This window comes from Ictalurus furcatus, chromosome 18 (assembly GCF_023375685.1).
Source record: "Ictalurus furcatus strain D&B chromosome 18, Billie_1.0, whole genome shotgun sequence".
Taxonomy (NCBI): Eukaryota; Metazoa; Chordata; class Actinopteri; order Siluriformes; family Ictaluridae; genus Ictalurus; species Ictalurus furcatus.
The window spans coordinates 15,553,251-15,580,400 of record NC_071272.1 but is presented as its reverse complement, the minus strand read 5'-3'; the positions used below and the strand labels follow the sequence as shown (position 1 = coordinate 15,580,400).

Below are 27,150 nucleotides of genomic sequence, written 5' to 3'. Positions count from 1 at the left end.
ATTCTCTTGGCTGGTGTGTCGGTTCTGGTGGAAATACCGCATCCAGGCCCTTTATATAGAGAAAGAGCCCGAGAAAAGGAGCGACGGGGGCGTGCACTGACACATCGGATTCAGTATCCTCATGTGTCTCTGCATCTCTTACAGTCACTCCCTGATGATGACGTGAGAAGACGATGGGAACCCCTTCAACGCACATAGCCCGATATGGACAAAAAAATAAGGCCGCATGAGGCGGAGACAGTGGATTTATCTGTCTGTCCGTCCGTTTATTTATATAACTCTGAGGACCACGACTGAGCGGAGGTTAACTCTCCGTCTGGACGCAGGGGCATGTAGAGAGACATAGTGGGTTTAAAGCTTTTCTGTCCATTTAAGCCAAGGGTATAGGCCTACAGTTGAGGTTTTTCTGCCTATATGGAGGGACATAGTGGGTCATAATGTTCTGTCCCTATTGAGGGTATTTTTTTTTTTTTTTTTATGTTTTTCTGCCCATATGGAGAGACATAGTGTCTTTTTCCCACCCCCCTCCATATGGAATGGCATAGTAGGCTTAATTTTCTTTTCATGGTGGACGGGACATATTAGGGTTTTCTTTTTTCTTTTCTTTTCCGACATGAATTTAATATTAATTAATAATGAATAATCACTAGATGTGCTTTCCAACTCCTCTGTACTAGGCTACATCAGGCAAACAGGTAGCAAAGCTGGTAGGAGGCTGATCGCTCATGATGCTACACACACACACACACACACACACACACACACACACACACACACACACAAGGATAGTGTATAAACAATAAAACACAGTAAACTGTGATTTCGTGATTGGATCCCCCACACACTCCATGATCAGGCGTATTTAAGCTTTCAGCAAACTATAGCAAAAGGAATGATAGAAGCTTTTTCAAAGCCAAATGACAAATTTACATCAACCAGAGCTCAAAAGCCTCTTTATAATTAGAATGACACGATTTTACCAACCAGAACTCAAATTCGTGAGATGATGCTCATAAATTGAAGGTTCCAGTCTAAGGGCACTACTGCAGTCCTGTGTTCATCTGTTTATTCATTTATAAACGTGTACAAATTCTCTATCACTCTGTATACTGAAAATGGCCTAGCTTTTACAGTTGAGGTTGGGAATTGTGATGCAAAGCTGTCCCTTTATAGATCCTTTAAGAAGTTATTAAGTACAGGGGCATGGTTCAGCCCAACTTTAGGCAGATATGCGATCGCTCTCCCTACAGTCCATTGCACATTTATACCCCTTAAGCCACGGTGCTGAACAGACCACTTTATCCGAGTGAATGAAAGACATGAGTTCAAATGTTTTTTTTTATATAACCGAACATGTGAGGGACACACACACACACACACAAAATGAAGGACAGTTATCTGTTTTCATACCTTCCTGTACATTTTTAAATCAAGAGAATGAAGGTCCTCGCTCCGTTCCTTAAAGGAAAGATAATCTGTTGCTTGGCAACTCTCCCACTCATACGCTAAGATAGCACAACATGGACAATGTTGCTGAACCTGATGTTCAATGTTGCCTCCTTTCTCTGGCTAGTTAGGTTTTCAATGTGCCACTGGATTCCAGGTTCACAGGCTGAAGCTTTTTGTTTGTAGTAACAACATACACCACAACTGGTAATCGAATCTGGTCAGAAGGTGTTGATTAATTTTCTGTAACAGCAGGTATGACAGTAGTACTGGCAGTATTTCAAATCACAGGTTTATATTAATGTGCTCATTCTAATGCGTTATTGTTTCTATAATAACAACACATTCACAGGGACTTGTTTGGTGGATGCGGCACATAATCTAAATCTAAATCTAAATCATAATCTAATAACAAGTGGATTTTTTAATAAGTGTTGTTATTTTACAAAGAAACGAAATAACAACAAAAAATTTATAATCCTTAAGGGTTTCTGTTTTTTCAGGAAAAGTTTATTTAGCATTTATATAAGGAGTATCCAGTGTCAGCCAATTTTTTCAGTACATTTTTCTCCACAAGAGACTCTAGATAATATGGCAGAGTTTTTTTTTTGTCTGATTAACTTCAAGAAAGAGAAAAAAGAGAGAATGACGAGGGAAGAATTGTTAATTGCTGCTTTAACAAATGATAATAGGACGTAAACTATTTTGTGGTTGTTCCAGGTGGCTCATTTTGTGGCTCATCCCCGTATTTCTTTGTGAATTCCAATCTGGCTTTCCAATTCTTACTGCTGATGAGTGGTTTGCATCTTGTAGTAAGGCTTCGATATTTCTGCTCTCAAAGTCTTTGAACGGTGGATTGTTTCACCCGTGCTATGTGAAAGTTGTTGGTCATGTCATTTTCTGTTATGTTTGTGTTTTTCTTCATAGCTTTCACAATGTTCAGCAGTTGTTGTTTTACTTGACAAATTGTTGTATTGGCTATGCCCAGTGTTTGTGCAATGCCTCTGACTGATTTTTACTCTTTTCTCAGCTTCAAAACAGCTTGCTTTTCTCCCATAGACAGCTCTCTTCATGTTGGCTCATCCTTTTTAACAACAAATGCAGTCTTCACAGGTGAAACTGAAGGCAATAACCAAGAGTAGATGCTCAGAGCTAGTTATTGTTTAAACAATCAATCTAATGGGACATAACTGGGTACTAAGAAACACCTGTCAGTCACATTGTCCAATATTTTTGATCGCTTACAAATTGGGTGGCCTGATACAAAATATGCTATGTTCTATATCATTTACATATAAATACCAGGAAATAAAAGCTCAATTATATACTCTCTTCTCATATTCATCTTTTGATTTCAAACCCAAATGTCTTCAGTCTACCGCAAAACAAATGAATTGGCCTTGCGCTTCCAATAGTCTCAGAGGGGAGTGTAACTGTAAACAGTTAAAATGGTGTTGTTCTTTAAATAAAAAAAGAAAAAATAATAATTGCAATTTGTGTGTTATAAGTGAAATAAAACACTTCAGGGCATAATATTATTGGGGTGGTAACAGGATCAGCATTGATTAATTTCCTCTAATTTCCTTTTCCCATAACAACACGCCATGTCATGTTTTATTACTAAGCCATATACTGTATGTTATATATTATCCTGCTTTTATATGAAACTTGAAACCATCACTTTACCAACTTTAGGCAAGCAGACTGTGGACTGTAGTCAGCTGTGGCTGTACTGTGTGACACTTCATCACTTCCATGAGCTGTACTGTCTGCTCTCAGTATGTTGCTTAGTGCTAAATGAGCTGTTTTCTCAAGTCTTTTAACAACTGCATGTAGGTGTGAAAGAGAATGTGCGACTCAGAAATATGTGCCTGTATATGTGAGTGTGAGAGTGCATGTGTGTTGCGTGTGCTTGTTGATTGTATATATGTGTTTATGTGCATGAGTGTGTGTAAAAGTTTGAAACACACACAAAAAACACCAACCAATGATTAGATGAGCGGAGCAAACGCCTCCACGTTTCCATCCACCCTCCACCCTTCTGTTCACAAAGCTTGTGAGGCCTGTAACCTTGTGCATATTCTTTCTTTTTTCTTTCTCTCTTTCTGTTCTTGGTGGTTCAGGTTTATTTTTAGTATTTAGCACAAAAGACCTCTTTGAATTCACCTATTTTCATAAAAATCGATCTAAATAAATCTCTGCATCTGCAGAGTGCAACTCTTCACTTAAGTGCAAATCTAACAAAGCAATTCAATGAATTTGGTGTATTCATGCAACATCAAAGACTTAGAGGTATGTGTTTTGAGCTACTGGATATAGTCTCTGACATTTAATTGTCCGAAGATGATGTCATTAGAAGTTCTTTCTTTTCGTATTTTTGTAGTCTGATTTCCTGTGTATTTCTGAGCCACCATTATTATCAATAATAATGCTTCTGCTTGCCATTTTCCTTCCTGCAATTTTGTCCATTATTGACCAAATATGCTTGCATGCTTGACCCCACTCACAATAATGATCATGTAATGAATGGAAGAAAATGAGAAAACCGGGTTCAAGAAAAGGGTATAAAGCTGAGGACATGTGCGGAAAGTTTGACGTTTGACAAGATATATGTTAGGCCTTGTGCTCTAGATGAAAACTTTTCTGGCTCCTTGGAGGACTTGGCCCTGGGGGAGAATGAATCATTGAGAGCTGCCACCCTGACCCCCAAGCTCCCACCTGAGGATTTTTGTTGTTTATTACGTGGGTGGTGTGGCCATCTGCTGAAAACAAAATGGCGATGGGTGGTCTTCCTTAGCTGCTGACTGATGCAGGCTCCCGGAATATGAGTAATGTGCATAAGACATCATCTGTGCATTGCATGTCCACTCTCTTTGCACAAGCTGCATGACTTTGTAGCATGTGACTTAAAAATATAGCTTGAAAGAAATGGCTTTTTGGGAAATCCAGCAGTATTAAGAATGCTAATTTTAATACATGCAGTTGTTAAAAGGTGTCTCGTAAAAGGTATACTTGGCTTTCAAACATGTTGGTTAATACAGAAAGCTTCCCATCTTCACTTGCATTCAGGTGTTTTATCATATGCACTGTGTGTGTATGTGTGTGTATGTGTGTGTTTGTGTGTGTGTGTGTGTGTGTGTGTGTGTGTGTGTGTGTCTGGGGGGTGGGGGGTGGGGGGTGGGTGGCTTTGGAGGGAACATTGAAGGACGGGGTCTGTATGGATTTCTTTAGTATTTAAGTCTCAAAACTTTTGCCAATTTCCAACAAGATTGCTGACTACACCTTTAAATGGCATGATTTACTGAGATTTACCCATAACCATACAAAGAGTTACCCATACCCTTAAGTGTATTTGTTATGCTGTAATTGGACTACTAAACTATTTTGTTGCACTTATAGTCAGGTGTGTATATGACCTTTATGTTTCCTCATGATCACCATATTTTGCCTCAGCTTAGAGCATCCACACTATGGCATTAAACATCCAACATCTGTATGAATGGGATTGCAATAAAAATGGACTCAGCTTGACTACCACAATCTAAATCAGTCACCTAATCACAAATATAACTATGTGGTCATCAAGTGCCAAAATCTTTTACTGTAGAAAATGTTCAGTTGCTTATCTATATAAATAATTACTCAAAGTTCAAATATAGCTTCAAATTCTTCAAAGGTAAAGTAGAAAAGGATGAAAGTAAAAGTATATAAAAGTTTAAAAAAGGAAACAAAGGCTATCTCAAATCCCATGCTGATTTTATATAATCTTGGTAAATTAGTGCCTCTTTCACCAAGGAACCAGATAAGGCTAAGACTAACTAACAACTTTATTCCTAATCTCTCAACTGTTATCTATGCATGATCATAGCGCTGATGATACAAACCTCCCAGCCATCTGTGGGCAAACTTGGCCGTGCTCTCTGGTTGAGAAGGAAGGCATACTCTCTCTCCTGTCAATCACAGCAACACTAGCAAATCACAGCAACACTAGCCATTCACAGTGACACTAGCCAATCACAGCAACACTAACTAATCACAGCAGCACTAGCAAATCACTGGAATCTGTGATGTATGCAGAAGTGGGCATGTTGGCTTTGCATGTCTCGGAGGAAGCACGTGTTTGCCCCACCCTCTCCAGGTGTAGTTAGTGTGTAGTAGGTGAAAGTTAGCTAGTGGGTGGGAATTGGCTAGACTAAACTGGGGAGAAAATAGAGGAAAAAATGAAAAAAGTCACCATATGCCTTTACAAATATAAGATTACAGAGTAATATAAATGCAGTGATGCTTGACAATGTAGAATGTAAACATTTTTCTTCTGAAATGTAACAGGTAAATGTAAGTAAAAGCTTGATGTGAAACCAATTATTATTAGAAGGACAAATTTCATCCTGTTTCCCAGCATTAAACCTGTCTTTTTATCCTTTCCACTGCATAATTGTCATTTGTTTCTGGGGGGGAACATTTGATGCTTGACTATGCGGCCATGGCAACAGAACTGCAGTATCTTAGTAACAAAATATGTTCATTGTGAGAGACGGGAGGAGAGATTGTTTTTAATAGCACAGCAGGGATGCTGTACTGAACTTTGAGCAATACTGAACCTTTTCAAACAAGGAACAGAATGTAGCAATATAGTGATAGGGGTAAAAGAAAGAAATATGTTTTTTTTTTAACCCCACTTTTTAAGGCGTCAGTACAGAAGCATGTTCTTCAGGACAAGCACATCACCAGATCACTACACTTAACCTTGATCTACTTTGATCAGGATCGTGACCATTTCTTGACCAATTGTGGATTGCTAATGCATCACTGTACATCAGTTACAATTTTCAAAAAGTTTTTAATGGTTTAAAAAAAAAAATCGTAAACTAAGCCTGTAAGAATGATGATTCATAAAGTGGTCATGATTGACAGTTGTGATATTTTTCCATATAGCCATATATTTCCATTGGAAACAAGAAATTAGAATGGTCATGTCAAGGTGATTTATTTCAGCAAAAACCAAAAGCATTAATGTTATGCTACATCTGTGTCAAATCAATTGGTAACTGGCAAATTTAGGTCATGGGGGAGTTACAGAAGCACTCCAGAGAGCATTTGATTGCATGCAAATTTGGTCACCAGCCCCCAAACCAATTTTGCCGTGCAGGAAGAGATACAGGTCTCGAGCTTTAGTTATTTTTCATATCAAACATGAGAATGGGTGAAAAAATATCATCACAGTGACTTTGTCTGAGGCATAGTTGTTGATGCCAGATGGGCTGGTTAAAGTATTTCAGAAAGTGTTGATCTCTTGGGATTTTCACTCACAACAGTCTTTAGAGTTTACACAGAATGGTGTGAAAAACAATAAATATTCAATGTAATAATGTTTTGTCCATATTCTTTCTGAAAAATGTTTTTTCTGAAGGGGTTAAGGACCTGTAAAGCCTTCTGAATCACATTTGTCAATTTTGGGCTTTATAAATAAACCTAAGTTCTTCCGACACATATCCTCATATGTCCTGTGTATGCGTGTGTGCGTCTTAGTGTGTTTAATATAACCACCACCCCAGCCTTTCTCTACAATACAGCGGTACACTGCCATGCTGCCTGTTACAGAAATAAGATCAAGCAAGAGTGACATTTTAGTCAGCATATTCAGAAGGAAGTTATTTGGAAGGGTGAGGTGACACCATTTACAATTACACAACTACATGACAGCCTTTTCTTCAGCTATCATGTAATCCCTGCAGTCACTGGCAGAGATTTGTTCATCATTCACTGCTGTCAGAGGTAGTTCATTGATGATGTTTTTAAAAGCCTGACAGTGATGTGCTGTATGAGGGGGTGGAGAGGAAATTACTGTATATCTGACCCGGCCTCTGTATTCTCACATAAATAGACAGTGATACCCTTGTTTTAACATTCCTGATACCATTTTTACAAAAATAGACAGTGATACCCTTGTTTTAACATTCCAGATACCATTTTTAACATTTTACCTCTAAATATGGAAACATGACATTTTTGCAATTCGTGTCTTTTAAGATGTTTGTTTGCCTTCCTTGTTGTTGTTTTTATAAAATCATAAATAATGTTGAGTGCTTATATAATTATTATCACATTAAAACAAACCAGCCACTGACGTAGTGTCCTGTGTATATTGAATTACTGAATCAATTCTCCTATTGCATGTTGTTACAGTAAATCATTTTAAATTGAGAAAGTTGATCAAAAAAATTATACCGTAAACAAGCAACTGAAGATGCCATAAAAGACAGACCTCAATCAAAAATACAGAAAGGGCAGCCAAGGAGAGAGAGAAAGGAGAAGGTCTGAAGGTTTGTTTTACCCTGTAAGTCACATGTCCACTACCTCCCACCTACTGCCATCTGCTGCTCTACCCACAAGGCCTCTGTTGTGCCAGCACCAGCCATGAGTGAGGTCATCTACTCCAAGCTGGAGACTGTTATACTACTACTACTACAATAATAATAACACACACACACACACACACACACACACACACGTGTATTGTGTGAGTACGTGTGGTGCTTTGTGCTACTTTATCAGGTGCAGCAGTGGAGGAAACACCTTACTGTCACTGCAGGGCTGAGAAACACTCGGCCAACCAAAAATGTCCACTTATCAGCAGTCCTGGGGTCAGCTGTCTAAGGGCTAAAGGATAATATACACATAATGGAATAAAAAAGGCAGTTACTCTTTAACTGTATATCAACAAGGTGGAACAAATTAGGTACATGTGTCTAATAATGTGGTAGTAACTTTACACAAGAACGCTGCTGTGCCTGATACACTCATACCACCTGTGCTGACAATGTTTCAGCACCCAAATAACATCAATGATGGTCTTATAGTGGTCAATTTCCATTGATGGGGTAAAGGGAGGCTTAGCGCTAGACATGTTTGCCTCACACCTCCGGGGTTGGGGGTTTGAATCCTATCTCCGCCCTGTGTGCGTGGAGTTTGCTTGTTCATCCTGTGTTTAGGGGGTTTTCTCCAGGTACTCTGGTTTCCTCCCTCAGTCCAAAGACATGCGTTTTAGGCTCATGGGGATTTCCAAATTGTCCATAGTGTGTGAATGGGTGTGTGAATGTGTATTTGATTGTGCCCTGCAATGGTTTGAGACGCCATCCACAGTTCGTCCCCTGCCTTATGCCCCAAGTTCCCTGGGATAGGCTCCAGGTTCCTGCATAACCCCGTGTAGGATAAGCGGTATGGAAAATTGATGAATGGATACACAACATGAATTTATTGATCTATGTTTCATTGTAATTCGAGTTGTTTTGTACCACCTAATTTGAAACATGGCTTAACAACTAGCATATTAAAACCTTATATGACATTCCTGATTCTAATCAGTCAGAAAGTTTTTATTTATTTTCTATAATACCAGCTCCAACAGTAGTCCTTCCTGAAAGGCAAATCACAGGTTTATATTAATGCATATTCTCCCTTTGCTGGTGTAACAGCAAACTCTTCTGGGAAGGAGTTCCACTTGATTTTGAAACATAGCTGTGGGGATTTGTGCCCATTCAGCCACAAGAACATTAGTGAGGTCAGACACTGATGTCAAGTGAGAAGGCCTGGTACGTGGTCAGCGTTCCAATTCATCCCAAAGGTGTTCAGCGGGGTTGAGATCAGCACACATCAACCTTGTCAGCAACCATGTTTTTATAGACCTCATATTTGTGCACAGGGCTACTGTCAGGTAGGGAAATCTTAATGCTACAGCATACAAAGACATTTTAGTGGCAACAGTTTGGGGCAACAGTTTGGGGAAGGCCCACATATGGGGGTGATGGTCAGGTATACACATAGGCCTACTTTTGCCCATATAGTAAATGAGCTTGTATTGTGGGTGCTCAGTAAAAATAAATTGATGTGTTTTCATTTAACAAAGGAAAATGGATAAACATTAATCATGATGAAGCTTTCTGTAAGAAATTTATGTGGCAGTGGTAGCTCAGTGATTAAGACCACAGTGGTTCAAATCCCAGCACCACCAAGCTGCCACTGTTGGGCTCTTGAGCAAGGCCCTTAACCATCAACTGCTCAGTTGTATAAATGAGATATATGTAAGTGGCTCTGGATAAGGGCGTCTGCCAAATGCCATAAATGTAAATGTAAAAAATGTAAATGTAACATTGAAGGAAGGAATGGTTTTGTAACTGTTAGTACGTTCTCTGACAATGGAAGGTCTTCAGGACAGAGGACTTTATGCTGGGTTTTTTTTAGTAATATGAAAAGCTGTTGTTTTTCGGTCTTATTAATTCCAAAAAAAAAAAAAAAAAAGAGGCTAGTAAGAGAAAAACTGTTTAGAGTTGCTATGACATAAGTTATAACAGTAACCAACTTGTTTAATATATGTTCCATAACATTAAACATTACCTAAAAGATAAAAAGATGAATGATGTGTTGTTCATTAATAATTTAACAAATTGTAATTGTATGTAAGATTTGTGGTATAAGAGGAATAAAACACTTCCAGACATGTTGTTATTGGAAAATTATCAACTCATCCCACCCTGTCTTTAATTCCTGATCTATAACAGCACATCCCATCTTGTTTTATTCCTTAGTTAACCTCTGATAAAAACCTGATCAAAGTAGGGATTAATTCTGATGGGCTGCCATGATGGATATTAATTTTTCTTATCTTTTGAGAGAAAAATAGCACAAATATTCCTTTGAGAGACTCCTAGTTTCCTCCAATACATCTAATAAAAGCCGCTATTTCAAGAATAAAAATCATTTTAGATGCAACATTATAATTAGTCTCTAACTGATATCTGAGTTTAAAGTCAAATTCTTTTTATATATCATGTATACAATTTAAATAAAGCAATTATCTTATAATGCAACTGAAAATAAATAGTTTGGAACAACAGGAAATGCTTATGTTATGGCTTAAATGCATTATGGCTTAAATGCAACTGTCTTCATTTTTCAAAGATTTTTTTGGCAGTTTTCTGCAATTAAATGAATAGATATAGCTTTAAAGCTTGACCTTTGTTGGTGCACCCCACATATGCTAAAATGATTATGAATTCCAGTGCACTTGTTGCACATGGAAAATAAAGTCATTTAGATTTTGTGGGAATATTCAGCATCACTGTTAATATTACTGAAAATATTTATCACTTTACAAACCCGCCCTGTTTTCCAGAACATTATCCCTCAGTTATCATTTTATTTCTGTGAAAATGAGTCTCATGCTTATGTTCCACAGCTTGTGTTTGTGTTACACTGTCACCATGTGGAGGCTGCTGATTAGTGCAATCAAGGTATTTGCACACTCAAGATACACACATAGATAACTGTTGCCAAACCTCTAGTAATATGTGATGCTCAATCAGTATTTTTATATCATGTTAAACTTTACAAAACAAATGTAAAGGTTAAATGATAGTTATACCACAGCACTGTCGAATTCATGATTCTGATTAGTCAGAAAATTCATTTTTTGTAACAGCATGGCTCTGACAGTAGTGCTGGCTGCAGGGCAAATCACAAGAATAAATCACAGGTTTATATTAATGTGATCATTCTAATACATTTAAGTATAGTAACTACTAACTCAAAGGATTTGAATGGTGAACATAATTTAAGTGTAATGATAAACAGTGTTGCAATTAAATAAAGAAAATATGTAAATATAAGGAGAACATTTATTTATGAAAGTAGTCTCCAAATCAGTGCTTTGAGATAAAGCTATTCCTTTAAGGTTTTACTCTATGGGAAAGCCTTCAGAGCAGATGACTTATTTATCACTAGTTGATCAGTAACATGCCATATGAGAGACAGAAACTTACAAACATGAGAATGCAAGCCATGAAACATCATGGTTGGCTAAGTGGATAACACTGTTGCCTTGCATGGCTGGGGTTAAAGGTTCAAATCCTGCCTCTACCCTGAATACATGGAGCTTACATGTTCTTGCCAAGCTTTGGGTAGTTTGTTTTTCTCCTCCGGGGCAAAGACATGCATTGTAGGCTGAGTGGCATTTCCAAATTGTCTGTATGGGTGTATGAATGCGTGTGCAATTTTGCCCTGCGATGGGTTGGCACCCTGCCCAGGGTGTCCCTGCCTTGTGCCCCCCAACGTAGGATAAGCAGTATGGAAAATGGGTGAGTTCCTGAGCAGCACAAAAGAAAATCATCTACTCTATTGTTGTAAGAATCTCAAGTTACAATCATGACAGTGCCACAGGCACCCATAGCCAGGAGTCCAAGAGACCAGAATTGGTTATGCTCTGTGAGTGGGAGGGATGGTATTACTCTCTACCCTATCAATCAGAGTGACACTAGTGAATCATGGGTGTCTTTGAACTCATGTATATGTAAGAGACAGTGCAGACAGCACGTTTCTACAATCTTTCAGCTGTGCTGTAACGTGTGTGCATGAGCCAAAATCTGAAAAAAAGTGGTGGCTAGCTTTGTCTTTCTCTGGGGAAACATGTGCAAACCTTCACCCTCTCTGACTGATAGCTGTCGTGTGATAGGGGAAAGACATTTAGGGGTAGAAATTGGCAAATGACCAAACAGAGAAATTTGGGTTGTAAAATAAAAGCATATTTATTTAATCTGGGTCTCGTAATGAGGGTATAGATGCAGGGTACTGTATAAATTTAGAGCCATGTTTTTATATCTTGGTTTGGACCAAATGTCCTGACAAGCCTAGGAATATCTGACAGTTTTTATATTGTGGGGACATTTGGCTGGTCCCCAAAAGGTAAACAGGTTTGTTTGGTTTTTTTAAACAAAAACTACAGATTTTGTTTAAACAAAAAAACAACTAAAAGACCCTAAATGTTTCCTTTTGGCTACTGATGTTAAGGTTATGATTTAGGAAAGAATAGTAAGACAAACTGTGTCTGTGTGTATGTGTGTGTGTGTGTGTGTGTGTGTGTGCGTGTGTGTGTGCGTGTGTGTGTGTGTGTGTGTGTGAATCTATGGTGAGAAAGTGAGAGAAATGAACGTACCTATGATTTCACACATTCCAGAATAATCAGGCTAAACTAAGTCACACTAAGTGGGGAAATCATTTCACAGACAGCTGTGCCAATTTTCACAAAACTTCTCCGTGCTGAATTTAGTTCTTTGCCATTATGCAGCTTGTCCATTTTCCATCTGGTAACACTTTATATGAAGGTTGTTGCAAATTCACTGCATCTTACATAAATGCTGTTTGACCTGTTTCCTCAAAGAGATTTTTAAAAAAATGAAAGTCTAAATACTGTATATTGTATTATTTTCAATTAAACTCCCCATATTTGAACAACCAAAAAGGACATTCATTTTCCTCAGTTATCTTATTTACATGCATGGCATCTCTTAAAAAAGAAATGTAAAGTAGTCAATATCCATTCATGCCATTCATGTGATATTTCAGTATCTACAATGAATGGATAAGTATTATGACCCTGTAACAATCCTGAAAGCAAAATTAAGTTTAAGTAAGATGTTAGGAAAGTGTTATGTAGACAATCTTCAATGTTGTTCTATTTATCCCACCACCCTATAATGCCCCTCTTATACTTGGTTTCTTTTCTTTTCTAGAACGCATAAGGTCCTACATAGATGGAGAGGCGGAGGGTTGAGCTACTCTGGTAGCTCATCAGGGAGTTGACAGACATCATCTCCAGATCCAGAGTATACTCTTTGGGTCCGCTGACTTTCTGAGCCAGAACCAACATGGCACTGATGTTATTGATTTGCTAAAAATGCAGAGAAAAATCACTTTAGATAATAATATTTATTTCTATTTCTATTTGTTTTGTGCCTATATTATCTTTTATATATATGTATGTGTATGTATATATACTATATTATCTATTATGAAAGTATAAAATCTTCTCTTACCCGGATGTAAAAGTCTCCGCCATCATCCCCAGACCGGATGTGGAAGGTGTTGTAGGCTCCAGGGAAGATACTGGTGGCCTGGATTTGGAAAATATCGGAGGGTACAGAGCGTTCAGAGGTGATGCTCATGTAGCGATGTACGATGGAGAAAGGCAGGTCACGGCATTCTGGTTTCACAGTCGGACACACACATCGACTTGAGGGTTTGAAAGAGAAGCATGAGAGAAAGTCTGAGTGAGAGCGGGAGAGGATGTGAGGAACAGATTGGGTGCTAAAACTTCTAACCCTGTTGGCACTGATACTTCCTGTCTGGCCTCTGTGAATTAAAGAAATACTCGAGGGTTTTTCAATCTAAGCTGTAGCCATCACATCTGTTGCATATGTGCTTCCCACAGACAAGAGATTTCCTAGTGCTGAGAAAAGAATAGAAACCTTGTTTACTCAAAACTCACTTATAACGGAAATCTGTGGGCAGTTGTTAAAGTCAGTCAATAAATGTTTAAAATAAGTGAGTACATAATGAGAATTCATTAAAGGTTTTAGACAGATCTTAAGACAGATATAAGAGTCATGCCAAAGCTTTTCTTATTAGTTTTGTCCATTTTCAAATACTCGTGCTATGCAGTCAAAAAAACTATTCTAGGTACTTACACTTAGACCACACCACTACATTAGAGATGCTTAACCACATGCTCCCCTTGAGAAAGCAAGCCTATCTCTGAAAGAATGAATTACACAAATGAAGGGGCTCCCGAGTGGCACAACTGCAAAGCATTTCCCCTATTGTCAGGATATTCTGAGTTTGAATCCTGGTGATTCTACTGCCACCCATAGTTGGGAACTGGGGAAACAAAATTAGATTGGAGAGATGGCATATTTTGTCTCCCCTGTCAATCACAGCCATCCATAGTTTGGCGGATTCCTTCTCAAGATTGTGGACCATTTCAAAACTGACATGGGAGTGAAATTTATCCCACAGATTAAACATTTCATCGCATTTGTATCAATGGCAGATTTTAAGTTTATTTTCTTTGTTTTCTGTACTCTGCTCATGTGTTTCGGAGAGACCATATACAGAGAGCTAAACAAATTTCAGCTTGTCGAGAGGCTTGAATGACTGCTCAGGCAAAAAGTAAAGTTGACGTGTTTTACTTTGTGCAATCATGTAATTTCTCTTGATAATTTTCTCTTACATTTCTTGTGAAACTGAAAAGAAATACAAAAACTCTTACTTAACGTACATTATTCAGTGAATCCAGTTCAGTTTACAATGCAGTCTTTTAAGCTATATGCACCAAAGTGTACTTTGGCTCGATCCAAGAAAAACAGCGCCATCTAGCGGATGATAAAGCTATTGTTAAACATAATATAACAGATATTAATATTCCTTTTAGTGTCATTGTTTTTGGAGATATGAGGTTTCCATCGTACATGGTACCATACTGTAGTGTCCTCTTTGTGTGTGGCACAGATAAAGTCCATAGGTTAATGTTCCATTGATTTATGGACACAAGAAATATGTGCAACAATAGTCAATTCACCAATATGTAAATAGTTTGGCCAATTTTGATTTGATTCCTTATTGCTTATCACCCTATAGAAATACATGTATCCCACACGTATGTACCACAGTTGAAGTCAATCAGACCTGCGGTACACAATGAGAAGATTTATGTATTTTTAGACAAATTTTCAATGTAAGGGAATATCTATCATGGCGGACTGTATGGGTCCCAATAGCTTTTTTGTTCCCCATGAGAAATAAGGCATGTATACCAATTTCCAGATATTTTGGATTTAGAAAATCAAGTAGACTTTGGGTGTGGCCTGTAGTGCCATCTATGGGCTCATGTGGGCCATTTGTGGTGTGGGAGTTACTTGTGGCCTGTAGCGTCAATGTGCCAAATTTCAAAACTTTTTACCATTCAGATCTTGAGTTATTGGGCACTTTAGGGAGATAAGAATAAGAATACTAACAATAACAATAGGTTTCCTCCTCATTAGGAATCCTAATGACACATTATGCATTGAACTGTAGAATCTAAAAATTCTTAGGCTTCCATTATTATTATCCAGGGAGAGGGGGAACCTCATGAACCACATGTTCACGGAAACGTGTCGAAATTCCCAACCATGTTACTCATATATATGCTACAGATATGATAGATAGAGATTAGTGTGAAAAATGCTGAAATCTTTTTTATGTCATACTTTCACAAAGGAAGTAGTAAATCATTCTATTTCATTCAGTAGACCAAATAGTGTGTGCATTGGTATGTGTGTGTCAATCACTTCTCTGAAACATGGATGTAGGGATCCTGGCAGCGATTGGAGTCCACACAATGGTATCCGCCATGGATATTTACACAGCTCTGTCCCTCTGCACACTGATGGGTGCCTGACTCACACTCATTTACATCTACATACAGACACGGACATCATGAAAAAAAAATACAACAGTGTGAATGGGCAGATTTTTGGGAGGATAGAAAATAGGATTCTTTTTTTTTCTTTATGAGTCACTGTTTCCACCTACCTAATGTGCTTCCACTGCCATTATGAGGAATGGTGATCATGTTCTAGGTGCAGTAGGTGTGAGCTGGTGAAAAACAAAGTGAAGCCTTACCTTGGCAGAGGCGTGAGCCGAGGAGCTGATATCCTTGAGGACACACGCAGGAGAATTGGCCTGGTTCGTTCACACACTGGAACTGACACATGTAACTGGAGTAGCTGCACTCATCGATGTCTGTGGACAGAGAAAGATGGGAGAAGAGTGCGAGTATGTGACAGAAGCCTTATCAGAAACCTATTGATAAGAGGAACAGAAATAGACATTCGACCATACCTCATCAGATGAGAGCACATTATTTTTCTAAAGCAAATTTTGGGGAATCAGAAAGCAGCAAAGCACTTGTGTACCAAATTTAAATGTGGTGAGATCACAAGATCTTCCTTGTTAAATAATTTGTTTATATGTGTGTTAAAAAATATATTTGGGGTTACAATTATAGTCTGTGTTATATATTTATCTAAACTGGACAGCTGATGATTTTCCAATTGTCAACTGGCCAGTTACAGTGAGCCTGTACCCATTGTTAAATTCCTGTTCTTGGCTGAAAGGAGTGGAACCTGATGCAGTCTTCTGATGTTGTAGCCCATTTGCCTCAAGGCTCAATGTTTTGTGCATTCTGAGATGCTTTTCTGTTCACCACGGTTATAAAGAGTAATCATTTGAGTTACCTTTCTGTCAGCTCTAACCACTCTGGCTACTCTCTTCTGACCTCTCCCGACCAAATAACTGCCACTCACTTCATGTGTTTATTTTTGTTGCAACATTCACTGTAAAATACCAGGAGAATCTGCAGGTTCTGAACCACTAAATCACCCCATCTGGCACCAGCAACTAAGCCATGGTCAAAGTCATTGAGATCACATTTTTCCTCATTTTGATGTTTGATGTGACCATTAACTGAAGCTTTTAAGCTGTGTCTGCATGGTTTTATATCAGATGATTGACAAATGAAAGGGTTCCTAATAGAGTGTATATGTGAAATATATTTAAGGTTTCTTAAAGTTGAGGTGTCAAACTTTAAGAAAAATCCAATTTTGGCCAAAACTCAATTTGATTGATTGATTGATTGATGGATTGATTGATTGATTATTATTATTATTATTATTATTATTATTATTATTATTATTTTAGCTGTAAGCCAGAATTCATCCTCACATACTGTATACATACACATGTAACATATATAATATAGAATATTTTTGGCAAATTCTTCAGCCCTAATACGATATTAAAGTTAAAAATCACTTCTCAATCCTTTCAAGTGTTAGATCTCTAATACAATTCTAGGTCAAGAAATAAGCACAAGAAGTTAACCACTCACCATTGCATATGAAGCCATCAGGGTCGAGGTCGTAGCCCTGTTCACAGCGACACAGAAATGTCCCATGTGTGTTGTAGCACCTCTGCTGACATGGTGCTCCCATTTCACATTCATTTATATCTAAAACAAACAAACAAACAAAAACAGCACATAATGATACACATACAGCAAAACATATACAGTGGAAATATGGTGGCTGTCACACAAGCTGGATGATTCTTTCAGAATACTTAAATGTGCAGTTGAAACATTTAGTACTTACTGACACTATTCAAACAATGACAAATTATTACAAATATTTATGTGAGCTTCTCTATTAAGCAATTTATTTTTATTTATTTTTAAAAATATATAATATCCCCCAGTCTAACCCCTGAAATGACATAAAAAATTTTTTAAAAAACCAAAAATGTGTCTTCAAAACACAATATAGTTTTATACATATCAACCTATTAATTAAATAAAAACTATGAAGACTAACAAAAAAAGACCAATTTTGATATTAGCATAAATTAAAGATAATTATTTAATAATTATTAAGAAATTATTAAGAAATGACCTAACCACCAGTGTTGGGTAAGTTACTCAAAAAAAGTAATGCACTACAGATTACTAATTACTAGAGATGCTCCGATACTAAATTTCTCAGCCAATACCGATAACCGATTATTCAGAGTGATATCGGCCGATAACCGATAGGTCTGCCTTTTATACCTTCTTTTAAATTAATAATAATTAATTCCAAAATTCTGAAGGAAATGCAAATAAAAGCTTTATTCTTGTTGTTTCACAGTAACCGGTTTCATAAACAGAAAACACATTACTCTAATTAACATTAACACATTATCTAAATTATGAAGATTAATCTAAGGTTATTAATTCATATGAACTTTGACTGAATTCTAAAAAAAAAACCATCCTGTTAGTCTCACATTCACTCACCACAAACAAAAGCATTTTCAAAAACTTCATCATTGATATCAAACTGGTAATATATAATATAAACTTTTTTATATAGTAACATTAACTGGATATGAAATACACTACAAATATATTTTTCTGTGCAATATATACCTTTTTGCCAACTCATCTTCATTTAATTCTTTGAACGGTGTACTGGTCCTTTAATTCAGCTCGAGCAGCACGGCAAAAAAAAAATTAAAAATTAGACTTGACGCCGAAACACCCGCTTCATTGCTGCTCACTTCCGGTGTAAAATTTTAGCAGTCCAGAGCTTACAGAGATTACAAACTGCAGTTTTGTCATCATTCCACACGAGACACCTTCTTTACACACAGCACAAAATCGATGTGTTTTCCCGCCCTCTTTTGATTGACAGGATATAATCAGCCCTGATCATCGGATGTTTTCAAACTATTGGCCGATGGCATGAAAAATAGCCTTTTGGTATGTATGTACCGATGTATCGGTATCGGATGATACATGATAATTACTGCTTTAAAATTGTAATCTGATTACCTTACTGATTACTGCATGTAAAAAGTAATCAGATTACTAATTACTTTACCTTCATGGTACTACCTTTTTATCAAACCTACAAAAATACACTGCAAAGTGAAACTCATAGTTCTTTCAGTCATTTTAGCACAGGTCAATGTACGACATGATCAGAAAATAAATAAAATTAAAAATAAAACTTTTATAACTAGGCTAGTTTGGTGTCGCTAGTCAAGGGGAGGCACAGTTAAGCTATCATTGTATCTGTTTAGCTGCTACAGTGCCCTGAAAAGTACATTATCTTTCCTTATTCTCTGCTCATATCATGTTCAGATAAACTGGAACTCATACAGACATTTACACACCTTGTTTTCCTGCTCAGCATCAGAGGATGTTACTGTTTCAGTTTCAACCCCTTTACTGGTTAAATAAAAATCAGTATATCCATTTTTCCTCACACTGACTGTGTGATCTAGTGTTTGGCAGAACTGAGACCCGTCAGACAATAAGACATGAGTATTTCCACGTATTTTCCTGTAAATCTCTCTGATTGGTCTCGCCTCCATTCACTGAAGATATAAAATTACAAGAGGTCATCTTTTACTGACGTTCAGTTACGTAGTGACTAACTGCTCCTAGTGGAGAATTATTCAGGGCTAAAGAAAAAAAAATCTTCGGGGAAAACGTGATTTATTTTAAAAATGCATTTTACTTAATATTTTTTTCTTAACAATAAATTTGTAACAAAAGTAACATAATTTTATTGACATCAGTAACTGTAATCAAATTACATACATTTAAAATGTAATGCGTTACATTACTGCGTTATCAGAAAACGTAATTAGAATACAGTAAAGCGTTACATCCAACTCTGCTAACAGCTAAATTCATCCACACAGTATAGAAATAAAATGTTTTTTTTTTAAATATAAAACACGTTAAGTTTTTTTCAGCTAATTTCAGTTAACAAGAATTAAAAACTTCTTTTTGGTTATGTTTTGCTTCCTTTGTTTTTTTTTTTTTGTTTTTTTTTTGCTAATTACCCTGTTTGCTCATTGCTTGAATTTTATTTTATTGTTTCTGATACCTGACAATAGAGTGTGTGGTTAATGTTGGGTTAATCACGCACCCACACAGGAGCGGTTGTTCCCTGCCAGCTGGAAGCCTGGCTCACACTGGCAGGAGAAAGATCCAGGATAGTTGATACATCGATGCTGGCAGTAGCGGTACATGCACTCATCAATATCTAGCAGGACAGAGAATGGTTAACACATACTGTCACACAGATGTGGATGAGGCTGAGGACAGGTCATACAAAAGTCATCTGTCTCACCGACACACTCTTGGCCTATCTTTCTGTAGCCTTCGGAACACTGGCAGGTGTATGTTCCGAGCGTATTAACGCAGTGCTGACTCGGCTGGCAGTTATGCAGATCCAGTTCACACTCATCTACGTCTGTAAAATAATGTGCACCACCATTATGTAGGACTTAACTGAGATTATGTAATGAATCTGTAAAAAGACAAGAGACTAGCATGAACAGAACAGTGACCCTAAGCACACTCCCAATACTACATTGAGTGTGTTCAAATGACTGTTCATCAGTGGTATCCATATCACATAGTTGAGAAATATTTGTGGATCCAGATGCGCAAAGATGATAGAGACATATCCCAAAAGACAGCTGCCAATTACAGACCCAGAGTGGATACTTATGCAAGCAATAAATATCTGCTTATTTTGTTTAACTAAACAAAACTTTGTGTCACAATCAAAAAGTTGCACCTTACATTGTTGTGTAAGTCAAATAGTAAAAATCCCAATTACGTTCATTTGAGCTCCAGGCTGTAACATGTTAACTAATTCCTTAATTACTTTTGCATATAATTTATTTCTTTGTATTGACACCCTCAGCCCTCTGTAGCTATCTGCTCTCTCATGCAGTGTTAACTTTGGTTACAAAACTGAGGAGAGGTTAGTTAGTTACTGTGGCTATAAAGCATGCAAGAAGACAAAATGAGTATGACTGCATGCTAGATTCAAGTTTAGTCACAGTACTCAGAATTTAATTTTTACATTTGGACATTAACACTTCCTCATCCTCAGGTACTGCAATGTAATTTGTTATTTCCATTTAGTTCAAGCCGCAAGTGTTCGATTTACGGTGTTACTACATACTTGAGTACATTGGTACAGACAGAAAGAAAGCCACTCCTCCGACTATATCTTACCTATACAGCTCTCTCCCTGGGCCACATAACCCACAGGACAGGGATTGAAAGCCCCAGTCGACAGCCCAAAAAGACTCGACTCTGACTGGCCAGAGGGCTCGGGTGCAGTGATAACAGAGGCAGAGCGAGGTAGACACAGGTAACCACCGTAGTGGTTAAAGCATTTCATCTCCCCCTGACATGGCTCGGCAATCGTCTCACACTCGTTTATATCTGAGGACAGAGTAATGAGGGATGAGAGATGAGGGAAAGCCTGAAACACGGTGGCAATATTGAAGACAGACATTTAAACAAAAATCACAGAGAGGACAGAAAGTCTGTGATATCTCACCATCTCATGCTAATCAGAGGACAAATCACTGAATCACTGGATCACATTGCTCTAATCACCTGCCACCCACCTTTACAGTGCTGGTTCTGCGCATCCCACTCATAGCCATCTGTGCACTCCTGACAGAGAGACACATACCGAGATACATTTTCACACACAACTTGAGACATACTGTATCTGCAAAGATCGGCAGTTACATCAAAACAGTCACACTGCCAAAACCTTGTCTGGTCTTATAATACACAGGACTAACAATTCAGAGATTGATATCAACGGATCCAAGAAGTCAATACTTGCCTGTATGAATTGTTCACTGTTTGTCTGTATCTGTTTCATTGAACAGCACTTTTATATGTGCAGTTTGTAATGTTTGAAAGTATCCTAGACTTGAAATAATCTTAAACCTTCAAAGATACCTTAGAAAAATGGAGATCTACAATGTTACCATTTAATGCATCTCACTAGTTTCCTCATTTCAAACTTTTGTTTACATTTTTTCCAACTCGGAAATGAGCTCCACCCCAACTTGAACAGCGCAGCCCCTCTTCCTTAAAAGGCAACTCACAAGGCACATTTAGCTTTCATACACTTTCAATGGATGAGTGAGGTTGGTTGGGGAGAAAGGGCCAAGGCAATGTGTTCATTACAATTCATTACAAATTAAACCCAAAGGGCTTTAAAAATAGCTTTAAAAATAATGGCTCCTTAAAATAGGGCTAGTTCCTGTACTGAAGAGCAAACATGGCAAGATAGATAAATAATTAGTAACCCCATCTAGCAAGTTATGTTATTACGTTATATCGAACAATGCAACTACTTCTGGGAACATATACATAGGAGTAATGACTATATTCTGTTGTAATTATACTAATAATATTGTGCATTGCTACATTACCATCGCTTATTTTGATAGTTGCATGGTCATAATAAGTCTGTTTCTTTAGGTATGCTCTCTAACAAACTCTGGGGTCTTTATTGTGATCACGTTTTATCTGCATATCATTGAGAGTGAAACCATTCAACTAATTATTTTACTGTAGCACCAGAACTAATTTAGAGGTTTCACAGCATTAAGTGTGAATACTTATGCATCCCCCCCCACACACACACACTTAAATATAATGGTCTATTTACTGTAGATTTAATCCCAATTAAGTCCATTTTGGTTCCAGGTTGAAACACTACAAAATGGGGAATAATTCAACGGGGTGAACTCTTATGCAGGCCAACGTATTCTGGCTAGAAAATAATTTTTCATTTGGCTTAGATGCCAAAATTGGCAATCAAGGAATAATGCACTTAATAACGTCAAATGGTCCGGCCAACGAACTGATATCAACTCCATATAATAACACATACTGTACATACTTTCCTTGAATCCCAATTTAACCCCTGAACACAGTATATTATACATTACTTATTACTTATAAATGGGAAGAAAGAAGTGACTAAAAGATGTGACTAAAACAAAGATAATGAAGATACTTCTGGTTCTTACGGTGTAAGTGTCAGTCTCCACAGGTGACTGACAGTTCGTCACAGACAGAAAGACCAGAGGGACACACAGCAGCACACCCTTCATATTTACACACACTTGTGCAAAGATGAATGTAGAAGCAGATGTGTGGACTAAGTGACACAGATATCACTCAGTCAAATCTCTTCACAAAGAGTGCGGGAGGAACTGTTCAGTAACAGAGAGAGAGCGAGAGAGAGAGAGAGAGAGAGAGAGGGACATTTGAACCAAGAAACACTAATAGTCATCCCAAATGTAACACACCTGCAGATAATGTAAATTGTTAAGACTAGAGGTAAAATAAAAATGCTCTGTGTATGCCCAGGGCATGTTGAAAGCTTTGTGATGGTTAAAGCTTTGTGACAGTTATGACATGAATCTGAACAAATAGTCATATCAAATCGATGTGGTATGACATAACATCAAATAGACATTACATGCAAACATTTTGAGAAATAATAATGGCATTTTGGTTTTTTGTTTTGTTTTTATATACTGTATATATGAGGGGCGCAGCCTACAGCTGCTCCTGATGTTTGTGCTGGAACAGGAGTGCTGGCCAGCACTGCAAGGAAATAATCACACTGAGGCTGCTTTCCCAAAATAACAAAGTTACACAATAATATTCTGTTAACAGCATGGTTTTGGGAATAGACAGAACTGATGTTTGGAAAACGCTCTGTCTTGGTGACTTCAATTTATATTCACCATGTTCTCATACCCAAGATCTTCATATGACTCGAGAATTATTGGCATCCATCATAAGAATGTGTGTGCTATGTCTACTTAATACAATGATTAAAAATCAAAGGGGCCTGTATACAAAAACAAGCCCCTGTGGAGAAATATGGTAAACTGTGGTTGTAGACCGTTCATGCTTTGGTGGTCCAAGAGCTCTTGTGATGGCAATGTGAATTCCACAGAGTACCAGATATTTTAGCCTATAGCCTTGTTGCATGTTTCAGGGCATAGAGCATTATGGCTTGTGGTTGCAGAACAATGAATCAATGTTTTAATGTTCAGGTACGTTGTCACTTGTTAGAGAAAGAGTCTCAGAGCTGATATTCTCTCCAGGGCAGGCTTCAACACATATTAATTGTGAGGATGTCAATAATTTGGAAAGAAAGCAGTGTTTTGCATCAAGAAATTTTCACTACTAATATATATACTTGAATGAAACAATATACACACTAATCCCACTCATTCATGTGTTATTTATTGGGTTGAAATCAAAATCACATGACCTGATGTCCAGTTCCATTCTGCAGAACATTCTTAATTAAGGTTAAGTCTGTATTTAAACATTGAATAGAAATAAATAAAAAGTACCTATCATAAAAACCTAATCCTTTCTACAATTTACTCTCTGAAAAAGGGTACAAAACTATCATTGCCTGTCACCACAATGAATGTATTGTATAATTAAAACCTAATTTAAAATGGGGTATATATCTAAATCTTCAGGACCATGGTTGTTCATACACTATATAACCAAAAGTACAGTATGTGGACAACTGACCATGAATAATATGTGGACCTTCCTCAAACGTTTGCTGTGAAGTTTGAGATATATTATTGTCTAGCATGTCTTCGTATCCTGTAGCATTACGATTTTCCTTCATTCTAAGTAAGGGACCTAGATCTAACATATTCCAGCATGGCAATGCCCCTGAGAATAAAGTGTGGTACATAAAAACATGGTATGCCAAGGTTGGCTTGAAAGCCCTGACATTAACCCCGATGAACACACCAGGCCTCCTTGCCCGAAATCAGTGCTGAGCCTCACTAACGCTCTTGTGGCTGAATGGACACAAATCCCAGAAGAGTACAGGCTGTTATAGCTGCAAAGAAGTGTGGGGGGAAACTCCATATTAATGCAATGCCTTTAGAATAGGATGTTCAAAAAGCACATATGGGTATACATGAAACACAAGGAAAGCTGTGAAGAAAACCCCCAAAACAACAGTTAGAGACATCACCAACAACATTTACAGAGCAGGGGTGAAGGCATCACAATCCACCATTCGAAGAAGACTTTGAACAGAAATAGAGAGGCTGTACCTCAAGATGATAACCACTCAACAGCAGTAAGAATCAGAAAGCCAATTTGGAATTTACAAAGAAATACAGAGACAAGCCACAAAAGTTCTGGAACCAAGATTAACCACTACCAAAGAAAGGATCTGTTCAGGATCCAAAACATAGAAGCTCATCAGTCAAGTGTCATGGCTTGGTTTTGCATGGCTGGTTTTGGATTGAGCTCACTAATGATCTAACTATTGATGGTGTAACTCATGTTGGTAGCAACAGAATTAATTCAGAAGTCTATAGAAACAATCTGTCTTCCAATTTACAGATAAATGCATCCAATCTAATTATTAGGAACTTCATCATGCAGCAAGACAATGACCCGAAAAGCACTGCCAACACAACAAAGGACTTCATCAGAGGGAAAAAGTGGAAAGCTTTAGTTTGGCTAAGTCAATCACCTGACCTTAACCCAGCATTTCACATGCATTTCACCTCCTGAAGAGGAGACTGAAGGGAAAAACTCCCCAAAACAAACAACTACTGAAGGAAGCTGCTGCGCAAGCCTGGAAAAGCATCACAAAAGAAAAATGCAACAGTTTGGTGATGTCAGAGGGTCACCAAGTTTATGTAGTTATTGAAAGCAAGGGATATGCAACCAAATATTAAGTGTTATTCATTTTAAGAATATCTGTTCCTATACTTCCTATACTTGTTCAGCACATCTAAATGTAAATATCAGGAAATGAAAGCTGAAATTCTGATCTATCGTCTCATATTCATCTTTTAATCTCAAACCATAATGTCTTCAATGTATAGTGAAAATAATAGTATTAACCTTGCTGTTCCAATACTTTCAGAGGGGACTGTATAGGTTTTACACAACACTATCTTCACTCTACTGAAGGTACAAAAAATGTACCTCAGTCACAATCAACGGCACAGTTTAACAACCTTTTATCTGACAAAAAAAAAAAAAAAAACACTGAAACATTCAAGCCTAGCTTGCTTTCATGATTATCTTATTGTCTCATCATATTCTACTCTCTGATACATTCATATTGATCCTGTAATTGATATTAGCTAGCATACAGTATAATCACAAAGTCCATTTCAGTCCACAATGGCTAAGTGACTGAAAGACTGTAAGCATTAGATAACAACTGCGGAAACTGTGAGGTTCTCAGTGTTACAGTGGGTGACGCAAATCCACATGTTGGTGTCTGATGTCAATTAAATGTCTTTTTTATTGCATTACAGCAGACATATATTCTACTTATTCTTGTAAAAAAATTGCACTGTGCAGAAAATAAAGGTATTCAGTTTGATAGTAAAGTTAGCAGAACTGAAATGTACAAATAATAATGAACCACTCACTCTGCGCACGTCCCTTCACATGTATCTCTCTTCAGAGTTTCTGCTCCTTTTTCTACTACTGTGTCTCTGTGATCTGCCCTTTTTTGCTCCCCCAAAGTCTTTCCGTAATGAACAGGGTGCTTCCAGTAAGGTCTGAATAGTTCAGAGTGAGGCAAGCTGGTGGACTCACTCCCAGTATGTGAGATAAAATCAACTTAAGACAGCCCACTCACTCCCCCTTTGCCACCCTTCTCCCGCCCTGTCTCCTTCTAACCCCCTAGGATTCAAATTCCTGGTCTCAGGCCCAAATTCCAAATTCATCTCTCAAGCAGTAAGAAACACAAGCAACATGTGTCGTTGCTTGTCTCCTGCCAGTGGTGAGGAAAATAATGCACCTGGGTTCTGTCAGTCAGATCCTCTGACACATTATAAAAATTTGGGTTACTGAAAGCATTGATTTTTTTTAGCTGTATTTCAATCAAACGTTTTCTCAATCTATACAGTATGAAGCTGCACTGACTGTTCCCTCACCCCCAGGTTCCCCAGCTGGGGATTTCCTGCTGAATGGGGGCCGGAGCAATGTGGACACAAAATAATAAGGGTCACAAATGCACCATAGACCAGAAAACAGTCCCCTGACTACAAGAAACATGTTGTATTTCTTAATTACCTTAACGTTTATGAATAGTTAGTGTGTTTCTCCCCTGCAAATTCAAGCACAAGAACCCAAATTTAAGCCTTGGAGTTCTGGTTCATTTTCCACCAACTGCATCAGTGTGGTGTGTTTAAGCTATTGTGATCATTGTCACATTTTTCCATTATATATTCAAAAACAAGAAATGTGCACAAAATTGGAACCAATGTTAGTTGGGTTTCTAGTACAAGTTTATTTTCCACCAATGTGAGTGATGACCAGAACAGAAACAGTACAGGATAATAGTAAAAGCGACTGCATCATCATCATCATCATCATCAAGAGTGGATATTCAGAGCTATTAATTGTTTAAACAATCAATTTAACAG

General features: G+C 37.7%; 1 protein-coding gene across 1 annotated transcript; it reads right to left on the bottom strand.

The window, feature by feature from the left end:
- Window positions 1–11,650: 11,650 nt before the first annotated feature.
- LOC128622647 (EGF-containing fibulin-like extracellular matrix protein 2) lies at window positions 11,651–26,433 on the bottom strand. The gene is made up of 11 exons (XM_053649322.1): window positions 26,149–26,433; window positions 22,726–22,911; window positions 21,298–21,346; window positions 20,897–21,109; window positions 19,998–20,120; window positions 19,794–19,910; window positions 17,207–17,326; window positions 15,940–16,059; window positions 15,606–15,732; window positions 13,314–13,509; window positions 11,651–13,168 (listed from the first exon to the last, which is right to left on the bottom strand). The coding sequence occupies exons 2-11, from the start codon at window positions 22,807–22,809 to the stop codon at window positions 13,007–13,009; spliced, it is 1,311 nt and encodes a 436-aa protein (XP_053505297.1). The 5' UTR covers window positions 22,810–22,911; window positions 26,149–26,433; the 3' UTR covers window positions 11,651–13,006.
- Window positions 26,434–27,150: the final 717 nt, after the last annotated feature.

What these genes read in the sequence shown, in the direction of transcription:
- LOC128622647 (XM_053649322.1), bottom strand. Translation starts at nt 22,809, where the DNA reads ATGAAGGGTGTGCTGCTGTGTGTCCCTCTGGTCTTTCTGTCTGTGACG. An exon ending in CGGCTCACGCCTCTGCCAAG is followed by an intron (nt 15,733 to 15,939) that starts GTAAGGCTTCAC and finishes GTCTGTATGTAG; the next exon opens with ATGTAAATGAGTGTGAGTCA. An exon ending in GCGGAGACTTTTACATCCGG is followed by an intron (nt 13,169 to 13,313) that starts GTAAGAGAAGAT and finishes CTGCATTTTTAG; the next exon opens with CAAATCAATAACATCAGTGC.